Raw genomic sequence first — 19,746 nt, forward strand, 5'->3', positions numbered from 1 at the left:
AGACCACCTCTCCCTTATTCCCTTTATTTAAGGCTTCCCTGGTTTTCAAGACCCAACTCAAGTCTTACCTCCTCAGGGTGGAGGTGGGGGAGTTCCACTACTTTCCTTTTGGGTGTGGCTTCTTTCTAGACATGTACCACCCACAGCCACACTCTAGGTCTTGGCAACTACTTCATTGTGGGGACAGATATTATTACATGCATGGTATGTACATACAACTAAGTTGGGCATTCTGAGTTCCCCCACTATTTCCCAACAGATGCCTTTTAAATACTGGATGGGGAGTTCCCATCGTGGTGCAGCGGAAACAAATCTGACTAGGAATCAAGAGGTTGTGGGTTTGATCACTGGCCTTGCTGTGGCTATGGCATAGACCAGCAGCTGTAGCTCTGATTAGACCCCTAGCCTGGGAATCTCCACATGCTGTAGGAGCAGCCCTAAAAAAAAAAAAAAAATACTGGATGGGCACACTTGTGGGGGTAGGACTACTGATTTCTAAATGATGCATCATTGCATCTGAATACTGCCCCCAAATTCATCTCACTGACCAAGAGTTTGCCTTAAGCCCATTGTCCCACAAGGCCATGTTGACTCTTACACTTTCTTTGACCTTGGGGTTGTGCTTGGGCATTTGACCTCCATTTCTGAATCAGTCCATTATTGCACTGGCCCATCTTTGCACCCCCTTCTTTTCATAGAACATAGCTTAGAGCCCCTGCCTTGGCTTCAGTCTCCTTTCAAGGTCCTGACATCTGGGCAATGGCATTTCAGGATGCCATCACTTCACTGTACAGCTGAGATCAGCCACTGTGACGGGAGAGGCTTGCTTATTCCTCCCCATGTCCTTTGTGCCTTTTCATAGGACCTTTACCCAAAGGATACTCAGGAAAGATCAGCATTGGTAGCAGAAGTGTTGGACCTCTCTGGGGATGTCATAACTGGAGGCTGTTCTCATCTTCAACTTTCTCATCACAGATTGAAAGGCACCAGATTGGAGGAGACTGGAGAGTGAATGGCTAACTGCTGCCCTGTGTGCTGCCCCCACTCTTGTAAGGATCCCATCTCACTCTTCACAAAACCCAAGGTCAATTTTATTAGCATCTTTGCACACTGATTACCTGTACCACACAGCAGCCCTGAGATGCAGGCTAGTGCTAGCCCTCCTGTTTTTAGGAAGGGGATAAGACATCCCCTGGCCTCCCGTAATGGTCACCCTGCTGCTGGGTTGACGACTTTTCCCAGGAAGAGGAGGCTCTGGGTGGTCACCTCCCAAAGGAGCACCAGGAAAGGCCGGTTGAAGTGGGCATGTGGGGCCGATGTCGTGTTCAGAGACTGGGGTTGGGAGAGGAGGCCAGAGGCTGCCGCAGCCTCAGTTCCCCGCTCACTCATGTCCACTGCCGCCTTGTGGGACACCTGGAAGGAGAGAAGGGGACAGAGACAGCATCAGGGCACTTCCTTCAAGGGGATAGTTGCACCTTGTGTGGCACTAGGGAGACGGAGGCAGAATCACCCAATTCAGGCCCTGCCCAGTGAAGCAACTCCAGCCTTTATTTCATTTCCCTGGTTGCCCCATTTTCTCCACCTCCCTCGATTCCTGGGGTTCACCCTGACCATGCTGTTTGCACTTGGACGGGGAAACAGATGGCCTGAGGAGGGCTGTGGGCTCCGGCGCATGTACCAGGCACAGCAAAAAGCAGTGACTTTTAGGAGCTTTTCCCAAGTACCTGGGCCCACCTGTCATTTTCTGCTAGAAGCTGTACTTGCCCTCTCTAGGCCTCAGTTTTCTCATCTTTAAAATGGCTTGTTCAGCCTAAATCAACAGTTTTCAAAATGAATTCAGTAGAACCAGGCTGTCTGATGTGCCAAGCTCTCTACTGGTCTCTGTGAAAAGAAGTCTGATTTTTTTCTATCTCTCTCTCCTTTTTTTTTTTTTTTTTTTTTTTTTTTTTGCCATGGCAGTGCTATGTGGAAGTTCCTGGGCCAGGGATCAAACCCATACCACAGCAGCAACCTGAGCCACAGTGGTGACAATACCAGATCCTTAACCTGCTAAGCCAGCAGGGAACTCTGAATTCTGTTTTTTTTAAAACCTCATTTTCATACAACTTCTTAGGGATTCTGAGGCTTCAAAAAACATTGAAAAACATTGGTCTTAATCTCTTTCCTCTCTCGAAACATCTATGCAGAGATAAATCTAACATCTAAGGTCATTATGAAAGAAATTCTTTAAAAGACTAAATTATTTATTTTCCCTCTTGTTCATCTTCTGCAGAAGGCTGAGGGCATGTGTTCCAACATGCACAAACACGCACACACACACACACACACACACACACAACACTTCCCTGATCCTTGGTTTCACATTCCAGATCTCAGCTGGTCTTTCCCAAATCAAAGACAGTATACTTTCCTTACGAAATTTCTAGCAAAGACTCAACTGATAATTAACGACTCTATCTTAGGAAGATAACAGAAGAGTAGAGAAGGGTCTTTTCTGCCTACGCTCCTGTGGCAAATAGCATTATTCTTCACAAATATGAGCTCTCCCTTCCTGTAGGGTGTCCTTAGCCTTTGCCCATGCCCCTCCTGCAGGAGAATACAGGTGCATCCCATTGAGGGCAGTCTTGACTGTAGGACTTGCTTTAGCTAATGACGTGTGAGTGGCCTTGACAGAGACCACAAGTGTAGAAGCGTTAGCGCCACTGCACATTTTCTCTGCTTTTTTCCCGCTGCTATAAGAATGACATGCCCCAAATAGGAGCTTCTCTTTTAACCTACATTCTAGAAGGAAGAAGACATGTGAATTGGATCTATAGCCAGATGATAGTGACATGCTTCTGATATGTTACATGAAATAAACCTCTGTTATGAAAAGGCACTGAGATTTGGGGGTCATTTGTTACTGCAACAAAGCTGATGGATACACTTCCTGTTCATGCCCACTACTCCCTCCAGCTATAACAAGGGCAGGGAGAATTTGCTGCCTGCCCTCTGAGGGAATTTAAAGGATAAAACCAAGGATAGTCCCACATCTGGGAAATTCTGGCCCCATGGATGTGCATCTTATCTATTCAAGACTCTGTTCCTCCTCTGAAGAATATGAAGGTCTGGAAGAAATGGGTGGGGGTGGAAAGGGAGATGCTTATGAAAAGAAGCCTTAAAGACTGTGGTGTTAAGGAATCAGAGCAGAACAAAAGGGGGAACTTGACTTTCAAATGCACCTTATGTCAAAGGTGCATTTGACATAACCCCTCCCCCAACCCCCCAAACACACGTCCCCGGTCACCAGCTTACCCTGGAGATGGTTCTGTTGAGCTGCCCAGTGATTCCTGATAAGTCAGCTTCTAAGCTGAATAAGTTGGTGAGACCAATACGGGGAAGTATCTCTTCCAGGTTATACGTTCCAGAAATGGAAAACCTTGGCAAATGCAAATCCAACAGGCTGGGGAGAGAATCAGATGGAGGAAGTGCTGTCTCATTATATGTGCTTCTCTTGCCCTGTCTTGGCAGCCCGAGCTTTGGGAGGGAGATGTGTTTCCCCGAGGGGAGGGACTACATCTTTTCCCAATACCACTTGCTATGCCAGAACATTCCATGATCCAGAGCCTCCTTCTCCTCCGAAGTCACAGAGTGTCTATGCTGGATCTGAGAGGACTCCTGGCACAGCCATCGGTCCTCATCTTCATCACCTTTACGGAGGGTTTTCTAGGAGCCACACCCTGGACTAAGTCTCCAGGGCTTCACTGATTGAAGCCACGTAGCAATCATAGAAGGTAAATACTGTTAACGTGGTCCCACCTCCATAGCCAATACAGCAGCAGGTTCTGTTGGCTCAGCTTCTGAACTGTATCCTAAATCCATCTCCTGGCAGTGCCTAATGGAAGCTATACCATCCCTCACCTGTCTGAGCTTCAGGGGATGTCGGAGAGCTAATGAGAGATCACACATGTAAAATGTGGGCACAAATCAATAAAGTGACTCTCCCTATGTTACCGGCACGCCCCGGCCATCAGATGCCATATGCCTTTGTATTCTATTCACAAGTTTCTTTTGACCCAGAGGAAATCTGTCCCTTTCTTCCTGGGATGTTTCTTCTCTGGAATTATTGATTGACAGATGCCAGGACACCTGCAAGCTTGGTTAGTTCATAGGCAGCTTGGAAACTTCTATTTCTAAGGAAATCAGATGAGAGACCCTAATTCAGATTAGAGTATCTTTACCTGTTTAACTCCTGGGCCAATATGAGGATTCAGATGTCTAATCAAAGTGGGGGTAATTTGGAAGTCAGGAGATGAACAGTGAAAAGGAGAAAATGAAAGTGGAGAACAGAAAACAGGGCCATCTCACCTTGGCCTACTTGACACAATTTGCACCCAGGCAGCTCTTGGACGGGCAGGCCCACCACGGAGGGGGGGTTTGAGTACAGTCTGGCTGATGGGTGTCTTGTAGAGAGCCCAACACAGACTGGGTGTTCAATCAGTGTGAATGAAGAAATGGAGTTACAGGAAAGGTGATTCCCCAGGGCAAACTAGCCTTCCTTGCAGCTGAACAGAGGGAAACTGGCAGCCTGAATTTTCCATGTCTGAAAGCCCATTAAAATGCCGCCATGGTATCTTAACTCTTTGGCACAATAAATATATCAGGGAGCATCTGAGATTTGGAAAAAATAACTTGGGTTGGTTTTGTTTTTTGAAGGTCAAAGTGGGAGGTCAAAACAGACCCTCCCTGGAGTTCCCATTGTGGCTCATCGGGTTAAGTATCCATAAGGAAGCCAGTTCAATCCCTGGCCTTGCTTGCTCGCTCGCTCGCTCAGTGTGTTAAGGACCTGGTATTGCTGTGGCTGTGGTATAGGCTGGCAGCTTCAGTTCCAATTTGACCCCTAGCCTGAGAACTTCTATATGCTGCAGATGTGGCCCTAAAACAAAAAAGCAAACAACAAAACAAAACAACTCCCCCCCAAAAAATCAGATCCCTCCTAAGAGGAAAATCTACTGATCTAGAAGATTCTGTGGTACTTCCTCTTGTGATGGGGGAAGGAGCAGGTTCATCCCAAGAGAGCTTGAGTATGTGGAGCTGGAATCAGAAACTTAACAGAGCTATGTAGATTCACAGATATCAGCAATTACACTTTTTGTTTGTTTGTTTGTTTTAGGGCCACACCCACGGCATATGGAGGTTCCTAGACTAGGGGGCAGATCAGAGCTGTAACCGCTGGCCTATGCCAGAGCCACAGCAACATGGGTAAGCTTGGTTAAGCTGTGTCTGCGACCTACACCACAGCTCACGGAACACCGGTTCCTTAACGCATTGAGTGAGGCCATGGATCGAACCCACATCCTCATGGATGCTAGTAGGGTTCATTAACCACTGAGCCACGGCGGGAACTCCTCAGGGATAATACTTTTAATCCCAGCCTCTGTCCTTGACCTGTATCTCTTTTACTTGGCCCTGAATCTCTACCCAAACACAAAACATCCTTTCTCTAGTCTTAGTACCTCAATGTCATTGGGATGCTGGGAGAAGACTCCTGTGGGCATGAAGGTGACTGATGCCTTCTGGATGGATTAAAAATGACCCTCAAGAAGTTTGGTCTATACCCTCTCCTTTCGAGGCTAGTAGGTTCCGTGAATGTTCTGGTCAATAGCACATAGCATAGATGATGCTGGCTAATTTCTGAGCCTAGACCTTAAGTGAGTGGGAGCCTTCACTTCCCATCTTTTGAAAGGCTCCTTCTTGGAGACCTGAGCTGCCATATTACAATATCAATTGTACCGACCTACAGTGCAAAAGCTCAAGCTGCCCTCATGGAGATGCTGCACAGAGAGAGAAATGCCTGCTAAGTCCTTAGCGCACCCAGCCAGCCAGCCTAGGCTCTAGATATCTGCATGGAGGAGACTTCTATGCTCCACCTTCAGCCACCATCTAACGTTAGCACGTGAGGACTGCAAGTGAGAAGTGCCCAGCTGAGCCTAGTCCACCCGCGGAATCAAGACAGATCACAGATGAGTTTTTTTTTTTTCCCCAGTTTGGGGTGTTTTGTGCTCCAGCAAGGGGTAATTAGTACTCGGGACCATATTTTACCCCAGAGTGTCTCATAAAGGACAATATGCCCCAAGAATGGGTTACCTGGAGTATGAGGTCTAAGGAAACCAGAAAAGGCTGAAACCACTGTGAGAAAACCACAAACTGAAAACACAGTGAGATGGATGAGAGTAGGCAGGGAGCCCATAAAACTGGCAATTGGCACTTTGATTTTACAGTGTTTTTCTTGGCATTTAATTTCTTTAAGAAATGTTTTCATTAAAAAGAGGCACTCCTAAGACAACCACGGCTCTGTGGGAGTCATGATTATTCTTAATAATTGTCCTGGATCTGATTTGTTGCCTACACTTAACTACCTTCTGGTTGTAAACTATTCTTTGGAGAAAAAGAGAAGAGGGAAGGAGGTTGGGCAGAAAGACATCTGGGAGGGGATAAGGATGATTAACGCTGGCTGAGCACTGCTTATGCACTTGCTACCGCTCTCAGAGTCTCTATATGTTAACTCGATTAATCCTCCAAGCACCCCGATGTGGCGGTTACTATGGCCCCATTTTACCTTTGAGGAAATCTGAGGCCCGAGGGGTAAGAATTGCAAGCCAGTGAGCCAAGCCAGGGCTTGGGGACTTGCAAATGGGGTTGATTGAGACCTGTTTGGATCCCTTTAAAAAAAAAATTTTTTTTTTTTTTAGGCCCACACCTGTGGCATGTGGAGGTTCCCAGGTTAGGGGTTTAATCAGAGCTGCAGCCTCAGGCCTACACCACAGCCACAGAACTGAGCCGCATTTGCGATGTACACCACAGCTCATGGCAATGCCAGATCCCCAACCCAATGAGAAAGGCCAGGGATCAAACTTACGTCCTCAAGGATACTAGTCAGATTTGTTTCCGCTGTGCCACCATGGGAACTCCTGGATTCCTTTTTGTCTTTTTTTTTTTTTGTCTTTTTAGGGCTGTGTCCATGGCATAGACCCCAGGCTAGGGGTCTAATTGGAACTACAGCTGCTGGCCTACGCCACAGCCATAGCAATGCCAGATCCGAGCTGTGTCTGCAACCTATACCACAGCTCACAGCAATGCCGGATCTTTAACCCACTGAATGAGGCCAGGGATCAAACATGAAACCTCATCGTTCCTAGTCAGATTCATTTTTGCTGCACCATGATGGTTACGCCTGGAACTCCTGGATTCTTAAACCAAGTTGGCCAGAGTCCTTCTGCTCACCTGGGCAGGAGCAATTGATCCCATTTCCTCAGGGTCTCCAGCTGCAGAGCGGCCTCTACCTGTGCCATTTTCCCGGGGTCAGGGAGGATCAGCAAGGCCTGGGCGTTTCCACTGTATTCTATCTGGAGGACGGTGCAGGCCACCTCATGGTCGTAGAGGAATCTGTGCATTTCCTTTTGGCGCATCATGGGGACTCGGAGAGAGGTCCGCTCATCCACAAAGAAGCTCTCTTGCTTCTGGGTCTGGTAGGGATTGAAAGGATGCTTCCACTTGGCTTAGGACACAAAACCCACAAAACAATGAGAACACACTCTAAGAGAGCGAGTCTTGGGGTTCCTACACTAAACCCTACTGTTGAGAAATAGGGAACCTGTCATAGCCTTGTCCATGTGTGTAGTATCTTCTCTTTTTCTACCTACAATCTCCACCCACAACCACCTCCAGAACACACTGGTCTTGGTGATAAGAGGCGGGGGCTGGCTCCTCCTCTCCCTCAAACGCCCCCACCCAGGGAGTGTCCAGGTGTTTCTGATTCTGTCTCCAGAGCCACACTTCATTTGAGGCCACCATCTTACTTGGAACCATTTCACGAACTTTCTAACTTGTCTCTGTTCTACAAACCATTTTCCAAATTGTAGCCGGGCTGAGCTTTCTAAAATAGATGTGATCATGTCCCTTTACTGCTTCAAACTTTGTGGGGATTCTGGGATCCTATAGATAATGTCTATGGTTCTCGACCTCAACATAGGCCCTGATTACCTTTTTATTGAAACACTTTTTTTTTGGGGGGGGTATATGGAAGTTCCTGGGCTAGGGGCTGAACTGGAGCTACAGCTGTTGGCCATAGCCACAGCAAAGTCAGATCCGAGCTGTGTCTGAGACCTATGCCACAGCCTATGGCAACGTCAATCCTTAACCCACTGAGTGAGGCAGGAATCAAACCCACATCCTCATGGATACGAGTCAGGTTTGTAGCCTGCTGAGCCACAGCGGGAATTCCTTACTGCAACTCTTAGCACTCCCACGTAGGCATGTCCCTATTGTGTTCTGTGTTCTAGTCCAACTTAATTTGTTTTTCCTCTTGAAAATGCAGTGGTAATTCTGTTCCTTGTACCTTTGCTCTTACTGTGTTTTCAGCCTAAATCCTCTTCGGTCCACCTCTTCCACAGCCTCTTTGCCTAAGTCCAACTCCTCCCGTATGTCTCAGCTGAGATGCCTTCTCTTCCAGGAAGCCTTCCCTCACCCCTTGGGTCTGGAAAGTCATAACTTTTAAGAGTTCCAGGGCACCCCTTCCTACCCACTGAGTTGCACCTCTGTTCTTACTTACTGACAACTCACATGGGACTGTGGGTTACCCAACAGTGGGAGGACACTGCCTTATGCATAGATTTACACAAGAGACTAGCAAAGTCCCTGTAACGTAGTCAGTATTTAAGTATGGTTTTGAATGGATGAATAACATTCCCAGAGGCCTTAAATATGAGACCAAAGTTTAATCTGAAGTTACTGATTCAGCAAACATTTAAAACATGCTTGACCCTGTATCAGACTCTGAAGAATCAATGATGACTCAGACTCATGCTCTCGAGACTTCTGTTAAGTATCACAGACTAAATTAAAGCTGAAAAAAAAAAAAACCTTGCTGTTTCTGCTTAAACACTTAGAAAAGCTGGATACAACTGTGGATAAATTACTAATACATAAATAAATAAAATACGAAATATAAGAGCTAAGTTTAAAAAAAATTAGCTGATTTCAAAAATAAGAAGCAAAGCTCCCAGATACAAATCAGGACTACATATCTCTGGTTTGAGCTGAGGTCATCTGGCTCACAGGTTATCAGAATCAGATATAGCCCTTAGGGGTGGTGTTTAATGTCTTCTCCAGGGAAATAAATAAAATTCAGGCCCATATGTGGAAGTGATCTTTTTTATCTTTGCAAATAGAATCTATAAGAGGCAATTTCTTCCCCATTTGGGAAGTCTGAATTGAAAAACTCTGCCCACCCGCCAGGTGATGGGATGGGACAGGTCACCAGATTTCCAGGCAAGGGGAAAGAGTCACCTACTCCATGTTTTTTGTTCTCATTACTCATTTGGTGCAGGAATTTCCTGACCTAGAAATTACTATAGAACCAGTGAAACCAAAAGGACTAGACCAGAGGCAAATGTGACCTTGTCCTCTAGAGACTGGTCTACAACAGGCCAAAAAAACTTGCACAAAAAGATCATTTTCACTGAAAATGAGCACAAAGCAAAAAATTTCAATCCTCTCTTGAGGAAGAATCAGTAGGGGCCACAAAACCAAGATTTCATAGTTCAGGATACCCAGATAATAGAGTAATTTGAGAGTTTTTTTTTTTTTTTTTAGGTGTGTAAAAAATAAATTCATAAGAACTGGTCATTATGATATTCTTGGGTTTTTTGTTTTGTTTTGTTTTGATTTTTAGGGCTTCACCTGCATCATACTGAAATTCCCAGGCTAGGGGTTGAATCAGAGCTGTAGCCACCAGCCTACACCACAGCCACAGCAATGCCAGATCAAAGCTACATCTGAAACCTATGCCATAGCTCACAGCAATGCTGGATCCTTAACCCACTGAGTGGGGCCAGGGATCAAACCCACATCCTTATGGTTACTAGTAGGGCTCATTACCACTGAGCCACAACAGGAACTTCCTGGTCATTATGATAAAATAATAGCTGGACTTGAGAAAAAATAACAATTCTTAAAGTGGAAGCATAGTCAATGAAAATGAATTCTTAGCAGGTTGGTTAAACAATAGATTAGACACGGCTTAAAAGAAAATTAATAAAAAGGAATCTAGAGCTGAAGAAATCACCCAGATGGCAGCACAAAGAGATAAAAAGATGTTTTCCTAGGAGCAGGAAATATAAAAGATGAGCCTGGAGTGTCTCGCAATGTCAGAAGGTAAGAGAGTACTCAAAAAAAAAAAAAAATCGGTAATGATAGGGGCATATCAAAAGACACAGGATTCAACTGAAAGAGTTCCCAGTGATGAAGGTTATATAATTTTGAGTAACAAAATTAAGTAGTATTGGATTATAATGCAAAGTTTAAAATAAATATCTATGAGTCCATAATTATGTAAATAAGTGACTGAATAATTAAATGTGGGAGAAAAGAAAAGTCTCCTATGCAGAAGAATTCCAAATAATTTGTATAGTTCCTCTTCTTTCAAGGAGAGGGAGCATCACTCATGACTCCAAAAGTATGGGATGTTCACAGTGGCTCCTTCCAAAGGGTACAGTATGAAAAGGGTGAAAAAAAGACAACTTTACATGGGAGAAATCTGACAAGCAACATCTCAGCCAGGGGACCAGCGTCAGCATCAATAGCGATAAGCATGTTGACACGATGTGACAAGAATGGTGTTTTACCTTTGCGGCCCTCTTCCCCAGGTGCCGTAACGCCAGTCTTAATTGTGGGGAAAAAATCAGGCCAATCCCACCTGTGGGACATTCTGCAAAATATCTAGCCAATACCCCTAAAAATTGTCAAGGTCATTAAAAGCAAGGAAAGTCTGAGAAACTGTCGCAGCAAAGAAGAGCCTCAATTAATAGGATGACTAAATGTAATATGGATCCGTAATGGGATCCAGGAAGAGATAAAGAGAAACACAAAAATGTTAGGGAAAAACCGAAAGACATGTGAATAGGGTATGAACTTGAGTTAAGCAAGAATTTAGATGCTCATTTTCCTAGAAGTATTTATCACTCTATATACTACTAATTCAGGAAATAACAGAGATGAAAAGAAATGAACCCCAAAGTGGGAGGAGTTCAATGCAACAGTCAAAATAAGCTATAGTTATAAGCTTAACTTATAAGTTAAGATGTGGTAATGACACTAAAAAATAAGTGCAAACTAATACATACAGTGTGATACCATTTGTGTAAAATGTTAAAACACAAAAACCGTATCACATGTGGTTTATGGATATATATTTAATGGGTTAACGATGTGGATCCACGGAAGGGTAAACCTGCCATACTGGTTGTCTCTGGGGAGGGATGGAAGAAGGGAAGTGGGACCAGAGAAGGACTGAAAAGGAATTGAACTGTATCTGCAATATCATTTAAAAAAAATAAAAACCTGAAGTGAATGGTAAAATGTTGATTTTTTTTAACTCTTGCTGGGGGCATGCATGGTGGTTTTAACATCAGTCTCTGCATATTTCTGTAAGTTTGAAAGGATAATATAAAAATAAAATTTTTTTCTTTCTTTTTTTTTTGTCTTTTTGCTATTTCTTGGGCCGCTCCTGCGGCATATGGAGGTTCCCAGGCTAGGGGTCAAATCGGAGCCATAGCCGCCGGCCTACGCCAGAGCCACAGCAACGCGGGATCCGAGCCGCGTCTGCAACCTACACCACAGCTCACGGCAACGCCGGATCGTTAACCCACTGAGCAAGGGCAGGGACCGAACCCGCAACCTCATGGTTCCTAGTCGGATTCATTAACCACTGCGCCACGACGGGAACGCGTAAAAATAAAATATTTTTCTAAAAAATGAATTATTCATAGAAAAGTGAGATGGAGTATAAATTGTATTTAGAGAATTAGGGTAGGGAGTTCCTGTCATGGCACAGTGGTTAATGAATCTGACTAGGAACCATGAGATCGCAGGTTCAGTCCCTGGCCTTGCTCAGTGGGTTAACGATCTGGCGTTGCCGTGAGCTGTGGTGTAGGTTGCACTCTCGGCTGGGATCCCACATTGCTGTGGCTCTGGTGTAGGCCGGAGGCTGCAGCTCTGATTCAACCTCTAGCCTGGGAACCTCCATATGCAGCGGGAGCGGCCCTAGAAAAGGCAAAAAGACAAAAAAAAAAAACAAAAAAAAGAATTAGGATAAAAATAGAACAGGGAAAAACATGTTAAGAGAAATCAAATATTGATAAATTAAGAAGTAACTGCCATTCCTTTGTGGCTCAGCGGGTTAAAGATCTAGTGTTATTGTCAAGACTTGGGTGGCTGCTGGGGGTGTAGGTTCAGTTCCTGGCTCAGGAACTTCCACATGTTTAAGGCACCACCAAAAAAAAAAAAAAAAGTAGTCATAAAGGAACATTATTTACACATGTGGAGGTAACTTCCAGAAGAAACAGCTACAGACGTCCAGGTCGGTGCCCTTTAGGGGCAGGGCTGGAGATGGAGGAGGAGCATCCCATCTGCCCCAGGCAGCCCTTACCTTTGAAGAAGATATAATTCAAGAGAACCATAAGTGTGTCTTGGGCGAACTCCTCCAGGCAGTCCACCACCTGCCCGTAGGTTTGCTTTCTCAGGTAGTCATTAATCTGCCTCCTAGTTGTTCCAGAGTCCGTGAAGTTGGCAGAAAAGGCCAAAGCCCCGTACACCTCCCTGATGTTGTCCAAAAAGTGCTGCTGAGGCTTTAGCTGCTTGTCCAGGAACAAGGAGTTGCCTACTTTCATTTCAAGTTTAGAGCTGGGCAGGTCAAGGGTGCGGATGAGGCTCTGAAAGCCCCGGTGGATGTCGGCTTCTGGGATCTCCGTGAGGTTGAAGCCGAGGCCCTCCAGGATCTGCGTCGGGGTGTCGGCCTGCGCCCCCAGGGAGAGCAGGGCCAGGGTGGAGGAGATGCTCACTGGGGAGAAGAAGATGTTTCCTGGGGTTTCGGCGGCCAGCTGCTTATACAAACGCAAAGCGAAGTCGGTGAGGGTGGGTGTGATTTTGTGGTAGGCCGGGCGGGCCCCTGAGAGCTGACGGCCAGGGGCTTCAGGCACCCCCAGACTCTTAGATCCATGGGCAGGAAAGGGCTGACAGTGGACAGAGGCCAGGATCCCTGCTCCCAGCAGCCACAGCCGCGCTGGCCCCATCCTCTGAAAGCAAGATGTGGAACTCGTCATTCTTTGTAAATAACTTCGTGGCATCCCGGCCTTTACCCAGTAAACCTCCCATCCAAACTGTATCTCCTGGAGGTGTGTGTGGGGGGGCTACAGAGGATGAGGTGGGGGTGCGCAAGCGGGGCTGGGGACCCTTTCTCCCAGGCTTCAGTCAGAGCAGCAGCCCCTTATCTGCTTCACATTGATTCATAAGATTTTGAGGCAATGACTCTAGGCTACTAAAAACACACACTGACTTCCATGGTCTTTTCTCCCTGCCTTCCTCCCTGTATCCTTCTTCCCTCTTCTCCTCCTTGCTCCCTCCTCCTCCCTCCCCCTCCCCTCCTCCCTCTCCCTCCTTCCTTCCTTCTTTTTTCTGTCTCCTTTCCCGTCATTCTTTCAATCGTTCATTAATTTTCAAAGACTGGGGAGTCCCTCAATATTACAGAGCAAATGTTCAGACGCCGTGTCATGAGTGCTGCTGGGCCTCCTTGCCCCCAGGCGTGGCCGCTAAGGACACTGTTTCCACCTGGAGGGGAGACGATGATGCTTGTAACTCCTGGGCCAGGACCTCCCAGGAGGAGGAGAACCCTCTACGCTGGTGGTCTCCATCAGCTGGAGGGTGGATAAATATGATGATCAGCCTTGGGGACCTTGTCGGTGGGGAGCAGCTCATGAGACTGAGGCGTGGCAAAGCCACAGGGTGGATGGAGAGAGAGGTCCAGTTTGTCTCCATCAATTCTGTTATCTCGAATACCTCCTGTCACACGTAGGGGCTGAAACCTCTATCTTGAATGATGGAGAGGTTTAGGAAAGATACCTCTTATGGGTTGAAAGGTGCCCCCCCACCCCATTCCTAGGTGGAGGTCCTAATCCCCAGTGTCTCCAAATGGGATCTTGTTTGGAAATAGTGTCGTGGGGGTGTTGTTAGTTACCACGATGTCAGCACGGGCCCTAATCTAATATGACTGGTGTCCTTGTATAAGAAGGAAGTTCAGACACAGATATGCACACAAGGAAACGTCAGGTAAAGATGAAGCCAGCCATCAATCAAGGTGATGCTTCTACAAGCTGAGAAATGCCAAAGATGCCAGCAAACCCCCAGAAGCAGAGAGAGAGGGGCCGGAAACAGACTTTCCCTCAAAGCCTTAAAGGAACCAGCCTTGCCAACACCTTGATCTTGAACTTCTAGTTCTCAGAACTGTGAGAGTAAGTTTCTGTCCTTTAAGCCCCCACCCCTACCCCAACCCCAGTTTGTGGAGCTTTGTTATGGCGGCTCTAGCAAACCAGTATCTCCTGTGCTTTAAGTTAGAAAATTTGTGAGCCTTTGCATCACCCCTGGGGGTTCAAAGTGCTTCGGAGCAGGGAGGGTAGCTCCAGCTCCAGCGGAGGCGTTGGTATGGACCCCGCTTGTCTCTGCTCCCTCTGTCCCCTTTTCCTGTCAGGGTCTCCACACACACACACATCCTGCGTCCTCCCCGAGCACACTGGGACCTCCCACCCCCTGCCTGGCTGGCCTCGGTGAGGGGTCTTGTCCCCTTGCTCCCTTCCAAACTGACCCTTCCATTGTCCCATGCCACAGCAGCTGCCTACCGCTGACAGCCCCATCCTTGCTGTCCGTCTGTGCTGATGTTTGTGTCTTAATCAGCACTCTGAATACCTTGATCCAAACCAGGGCTCTCTGGGTCCTTTACAAATGCCATGGTAGTGTGGGGGAGGTCATAGGTTTGCAGGTGGTTTATAGCAACTAGTGCCCTCAAGACCCCCCCCCCCCCAAAACCCCCAAGGCCAGTTGTTAGGGAGGGAGGAATGTAGCCCCATCATCGGTTGTGTTGAAACACGTTTGCTGGGCAAAGTACTGCGGGCAGGTTCCCAAGGCCACGTCCTACCCCCCGGCAACTGCAGCTGGCAGGCCCTTGGAGCGACAGTTTCCTTTCACAGTGGAGAACAGAGCACTTCAAAAATGGCTCTGTCCTTGGGGAAGGTAAGAACTACAGCTGTAATAAAGCAGTATCTTTTTTATGGCTGAGTGGGATCCTGCTGTGTAGCACTGGGAACTCTGTCTAGTCACTTATGATGGAACATGTAACGTGAGAAAAAAGAATGTGTACATGTAAGTGTAACTGGGTCACCGTGCTGTACAGCAGAAAAAAATATACATACAAATCAATGATAAAAAAAAAAACGCAATTTCTGGTTTATTCTTTTTACCTCCATGAACTTACCACCACTTTCTACTTAAGGCACCCCCAGGGTGCCCAGACTTGCAGAAGATCTGTTTCCCAGAGCACAGAATTGTGAGTCAGGGAGTCAGGAGGCCTGGGGTGGAACCAAGGCTCTGCAGTCAAGTCACTGCGTGATACTGTGCCGAGGAAACTCTGAACTGCAGTGCTTTATTTGCAAAATGCAAATGGCAATGCCTGCCTCCCAGGGGTGGGGTTGTCTAAAGATTAAAGACAATATAATATAATATGCACCATAATGTGCCATAAACACCTGGCAGCGAGGGAGTATGCGATGTTATTTTTCACCCCTTCCCACCCAGGCTGGATGTAATTACACCCAAGTGACGTCTTTATTCCCTTTCCCGAAAAATCCTGGAGGAAAATTAAGAGCTCCCTTAATTAATTAGAATATTCCTAGGTATTGTTTCTTTTGTGGTGGGGCTATTAGATATGTGGCATCTCTGGGTCCCAATCAGACTTGCTCCCAAATGCAGGGGGAGGGGTGTGTGTGTGAAGAGGGGATGGCATTTTGAATCGCCTCAAAGACTGGAGAAGGAGGTGCTACTGCAGTTTAGTGGAAGAGAGATAGCACTTGAAACACCAGGACAGTCACAGGCAATGAAGAAGGTCCATCCCAAACGCCAGCAGTGCGCTAGTGGACAAAATCTTGCTTCGTGTCATGTAATTGAATCCTCATGAGAACCTTCAGACACGGGTAATATTACCTCTGTTGTACCTTCGGGGAAACTGAGACTCAAGGTCAAGACAAACACCTGTTAAGTGGCTGGAGCATGATTCAAATTCCAGACCAGGACTCTGAGGCATCCCTCTTTCCTATAACAGCCTTTCCTAGTAAAATTGCTACCACAACCAGCATTAGCATTTTGCTTTGGGTTGTACTGTTCTGTGTTCTTGTCTAACTGCCAGGAATACTAGGAGTTCCTTTCTCCAAAATTTTAACAGACAGTTTATAAAAATAGGTTATTTAAAACCTCAAGTTCCAGAGAGAGAGAGAGAGAGAGGGAGAGAGGCCACTGCTACCCCCGCCTTCATTTCAGACATGAGCGATGTACTCACAGCAAGGTCCCTGGGCTGGGGCCCTGGGTCTTCAGGACTGCGTCGCCTCTTACCCACAGGAAAATAGTGTTTGACGATCGCGGCAGCCTCGTCAATATTTGTCAGGTCAATTCCTGGAACCGGTCTGAAGACAATGTGCAGCAAACAGGAAGTGACCTTTTTTTCAAAATACCTGGCCTGCCAGCCTGTCCTACAAACAGAGTGAATTGTGATTCTGGAACCAGCTTGGTTTGAGGATTGGCTCATGTTGGTGATGACGGCAGTGGGGGTCGTGATGCGGTGGCTGCTGATCCATCACCAGTGTTTTGTATGTTCCAGGCAGCGTCCTTCATGAATCACTCAAACAATAAGAATGTGAGATGTTAACTAAACCTCCTGTGGTGATCATTTTACAATATGTGGAAATTGAACGGTCATGCTGTACACCTTAAACTTATATGGTGGTGGAAGTCAGTTATTTCTCAAGAACACTAGGGAAAAATAATGCAAAAGGCATGATCCTCTCTTACCGAGGGGAAACTGAGGCTCCGTAGCCCAATGACTGGCTCGAAGAATGGGTGGTGGGGCCACATTCAGGAGACACATCTGGATCCCCAGCTGAAGCCTTCGATACAGCACTAAACCATTCCAGTATTTTGCTAATGCTTTAAATAGCCAAAATCCATGTACAGAAAAAAGACTGGAAGATATTTCAGAAAATAGAGGAAAGTCATCTCTCTTGCCATAGCAAAATCCCTTAAAGTGGGATCATTGATTCTTTTTGAATTTATTTTTTATTAAGTTGATTTACAATGCTGTTCCAATTTTGGCTGTACACCACAGTGACCCGAGCATACACACATATACATTCTTTTTCTCATATCATTTTCCATCAGGTTCCATCCCAAGAGATTGGGTATAGTTCCCCGGGCTGTACAATAGGGTCCCATTGTTTATGATCATTGACTCTTGTTCTCCTCTATCTCCCAAGATCTAGAACCAAGCCTGGAACTAAATGGATAGTTTGTATGAGTGAGTCTTTTGGTGATGGAATTGGATGGGTTTTATGTTCTCTTTGTAGATTTTTGTCTTCTAATTTCTCACAAAGAGCCTGCATTTTATTACAATAAAAAGCAATAAAACATCATTTCAAAGTAGAATGATTTAATTTAAGTGTACATAAAACTAAAGAAAAGTTCATCCAGGTTGGCACAGTGGTTCTAATCAAGAGGCTCCTTTAAAACATAGAGGCTCCCAGGATACTGAATTGGATTCTCTCCTGGGGTGGGGCTAGAGGTGCCTCTGACACACCTGGTGAGTAAAAAGCCCCAGGTAGAGAAGTGTAGGTGCTCAGGGTAGGACCCATTCAGTATGTGGTGGAAAGGTCATGGTCAGGGACATTTAAACCAGGCAGTGATGGGATCTGCTACATCCCATTGATGTTTGAGGCCTTAGAACTTTCTAGAACAGTGCTGAAAACTTTCTGCATATTTTATAAAGACGCATTTGTACTACGAATAAACAAGAGAATTGAAGTACATGGCCAGAGTTTCTCTCTCACCTAAGAGCAATCCAGTTCACTCTTGGCTTGCGCATAAATTACCTGGCTCGTGCATAAGTTACCTGGCTCTTCACAATCATTTGCCACCTGCTAAAGAAGAAGAAGCAACCCTGGGAATCTCACATTTTGGAATCTATTGCAGACCCTGCCATAACAGAGCCCACCTCACAGAGCTGTGGTGGGAGGAAATGTGGTTGTTCGTGGGTGGTGTCTAGCAGTGCCAGGCCCGAGCAAGGACATACACACACACACACACACACACACACACACACACACACACACACACACAGAGACAGACAGAAAGAAATTTTAAGGAATTGGCTCGCATGATTATGGAGGATGGCAAGTCCAAAGATTAGCCTATTGGCCCATTACAACGAAGGTCAAGTCTGAAGGCTGCCTGCTGGTAGATTTCCCTCTTGCTCAATGGTGGTGGTGGTGGTGGGCAGGGGAAGGTGTTAGTCTTTGTTCTATTAAGACCTTCAACTGGTTGGGTGAAACCCACATTATGGAGAGCAGTCTGCTTTACCAAAATTCACCATTGTAAATGTTAATCTCCTCCTGAAACATCCAGAAGAATGTTGGCTCATATACGAGGGCACCAGGGCACCATCCCACATTACACGTGGTGGTAGGATTGAGGATTGGGCACCACCTCCTTGGTGGTGGGCGTGGGGGTGGGTAAGGGGGTGGTGCTTGGTTTCCTTCCTGGAGTGAACATCTTTGACCTTGGTGCACTGACGCCTCACTTTTGTGTCTAATCTTGAGTCAAAGGGTGTGAAAATGTGCCCTCACACACATGGAGGTAAACTCGTCTCATTATCAACCTTGGGATCATGCTAGCTCATTGCTGCAGTCAGGAAAACCACCCTGGCCCCTTGCATAGGCACCACGTGTTGTAGCATTGAAGTCTGTGTGATGGCGCAGCTTCCCATGAGCTTGGGCAGATGGGCTTGGTTAAGTCTGCAGGGTTGACCTGGGTGTCAACTGCTCCCCAGTCATTTCCTGGGCTTTTCCATGCATGTGTCAATAGCCTTCTTGTTCCGTGTGTCACTGCCCAGCTACCTTTAGCATGAAGGACACTGGACCCTCATAATCCTCCATGGACACCCTCTACTGCATGGAACCAGGCCCTCAGCATCTCTAGGGGCACCTTCCCCCCTGCTTCTGCCCTGGATCTGCTCAGATAGCAGCCACGAACAAGCATGAATCTCCACGATTTCCTCCATTGGGTTATGCTGCTGACCCACTTCCTCCACGTTTTTCTAGAACAAATCACCTTATTCTTCCTCTCTCAAGCTAGCTCCTTTACTGAGCTGATTCTCCAAGCTGCTCTCGTGGCCCACCCCTGGGCCTCTCCTATCCTGGAGCTTTCTTAGGTTGTAAATGATGATGCACTGGCAAGCTCTTTTCTTGGACATTTGAGCATCTGCATTAAATGAATGAAAGTTCAGGCCCAGAAATGATTCTTCTGGTGGTGAATGGAGTTCCTTCAGGGTCACATTGTCCCCAGAAGACAAAACACTTGTGTTGTGTCCTGAACCCCACCACATCTGGACTTTTCATGTTTTGCCAGGGGTGGGGCTTCCCTATCCTGTCACATTTGGTCCATGGCTCCCAGATCTAATGGCAACCCGCCTGCCCCAGGTGGCTCGGGTTTGGTCATGTCATCACATGGCTCTGCAGTCAGTCCACTATGTGCCACCTTTAGCCTCCAATCTCAGCACTGAGCCTGGGCTCTCTACCAGAGAGTTTTATTTCATCCTCTAGCTTAGTCTGCTCTGAACTA

At 46.5% G+C, this 19,746-nt stretch overlaps 1 protein-coding gene across 1 annotated transcript; it reads right to left on the bottom strand.

The window, feature by feature from the left end:
* Positions 1 to 1,069: 1,069 nt before the first annotated feature.
* On the bottom strand, positions 1,070 to 16,580 carry SERPINA11 (serpin family A member 11). The gene is made up of 5 exons (XM_047795565.1): positions 16,418 to 16,580; positions 12,467 to 13,112; positions 7,264 to 7,537; positions 3,295 to 3,442; positions 1,070 to 1,413 (listed from the first exon to the last, which is right to left on the bottom strand). Exons 2-5 carry the CDS (start codon positions 13,107 to 13,109, stop codon positions 1,210 to 1,212), a joined length of 1,269 nt encoding a protein of 422 aa, XP_047651521.1. The 5' UTR covers positions 13,110 to 13,112; positions 16,418 to 16,580; the 3' UTR covers positions 1,070 to 1,209.
* Between the last annotated feature and the right edge of the window lie 3,166 nt (positions 16,581 to 19,746).

Source organism: Phacochoerus africanus, chromosome 9, assembly GCF_016906955.1.
Source record: "Phacochoerus africanus isolate WHEZ1 chromosome 9, ROS_Pafr_v1, whole genome shotgun sequence".
Taxonomy (NCBI): domain Eukaryota; kingdom Metazoa; phylum Chordata; class Mammalia; order Artiodactyla; family Suidae; genus Phacochoerus; species Phacochoerus africanus.

What these genes read in the sequence shown, in the direction of transcription:
- SERPINA11 (XM_047795565.1), bottom strand. Translation starts at nt 13,109, where the DNA reads ATGGGGCCAGCGCGGCTGTGGCTGCTGGGAGCAGGGATCCTGGCCTCT. An exon ending in GAATTATATCTTCTTCAAAG is followed by an intron (nt 7,538 to 12,466) that starts GTAAGGGCTGCC and finishes TTGTGTCCTAAG; the next exon opens with CCAAGTGGAAGCATCCTTTC. An exon ending in TCAACAGAACCATCTCCAGG is followed by an intron (nt 1,414 to 3,294) that starts GTAAGCTGGTGA and finishes CTCTCCTTCCAG; the next exon opens with GTGTCCCACAAGGCGGCAGT.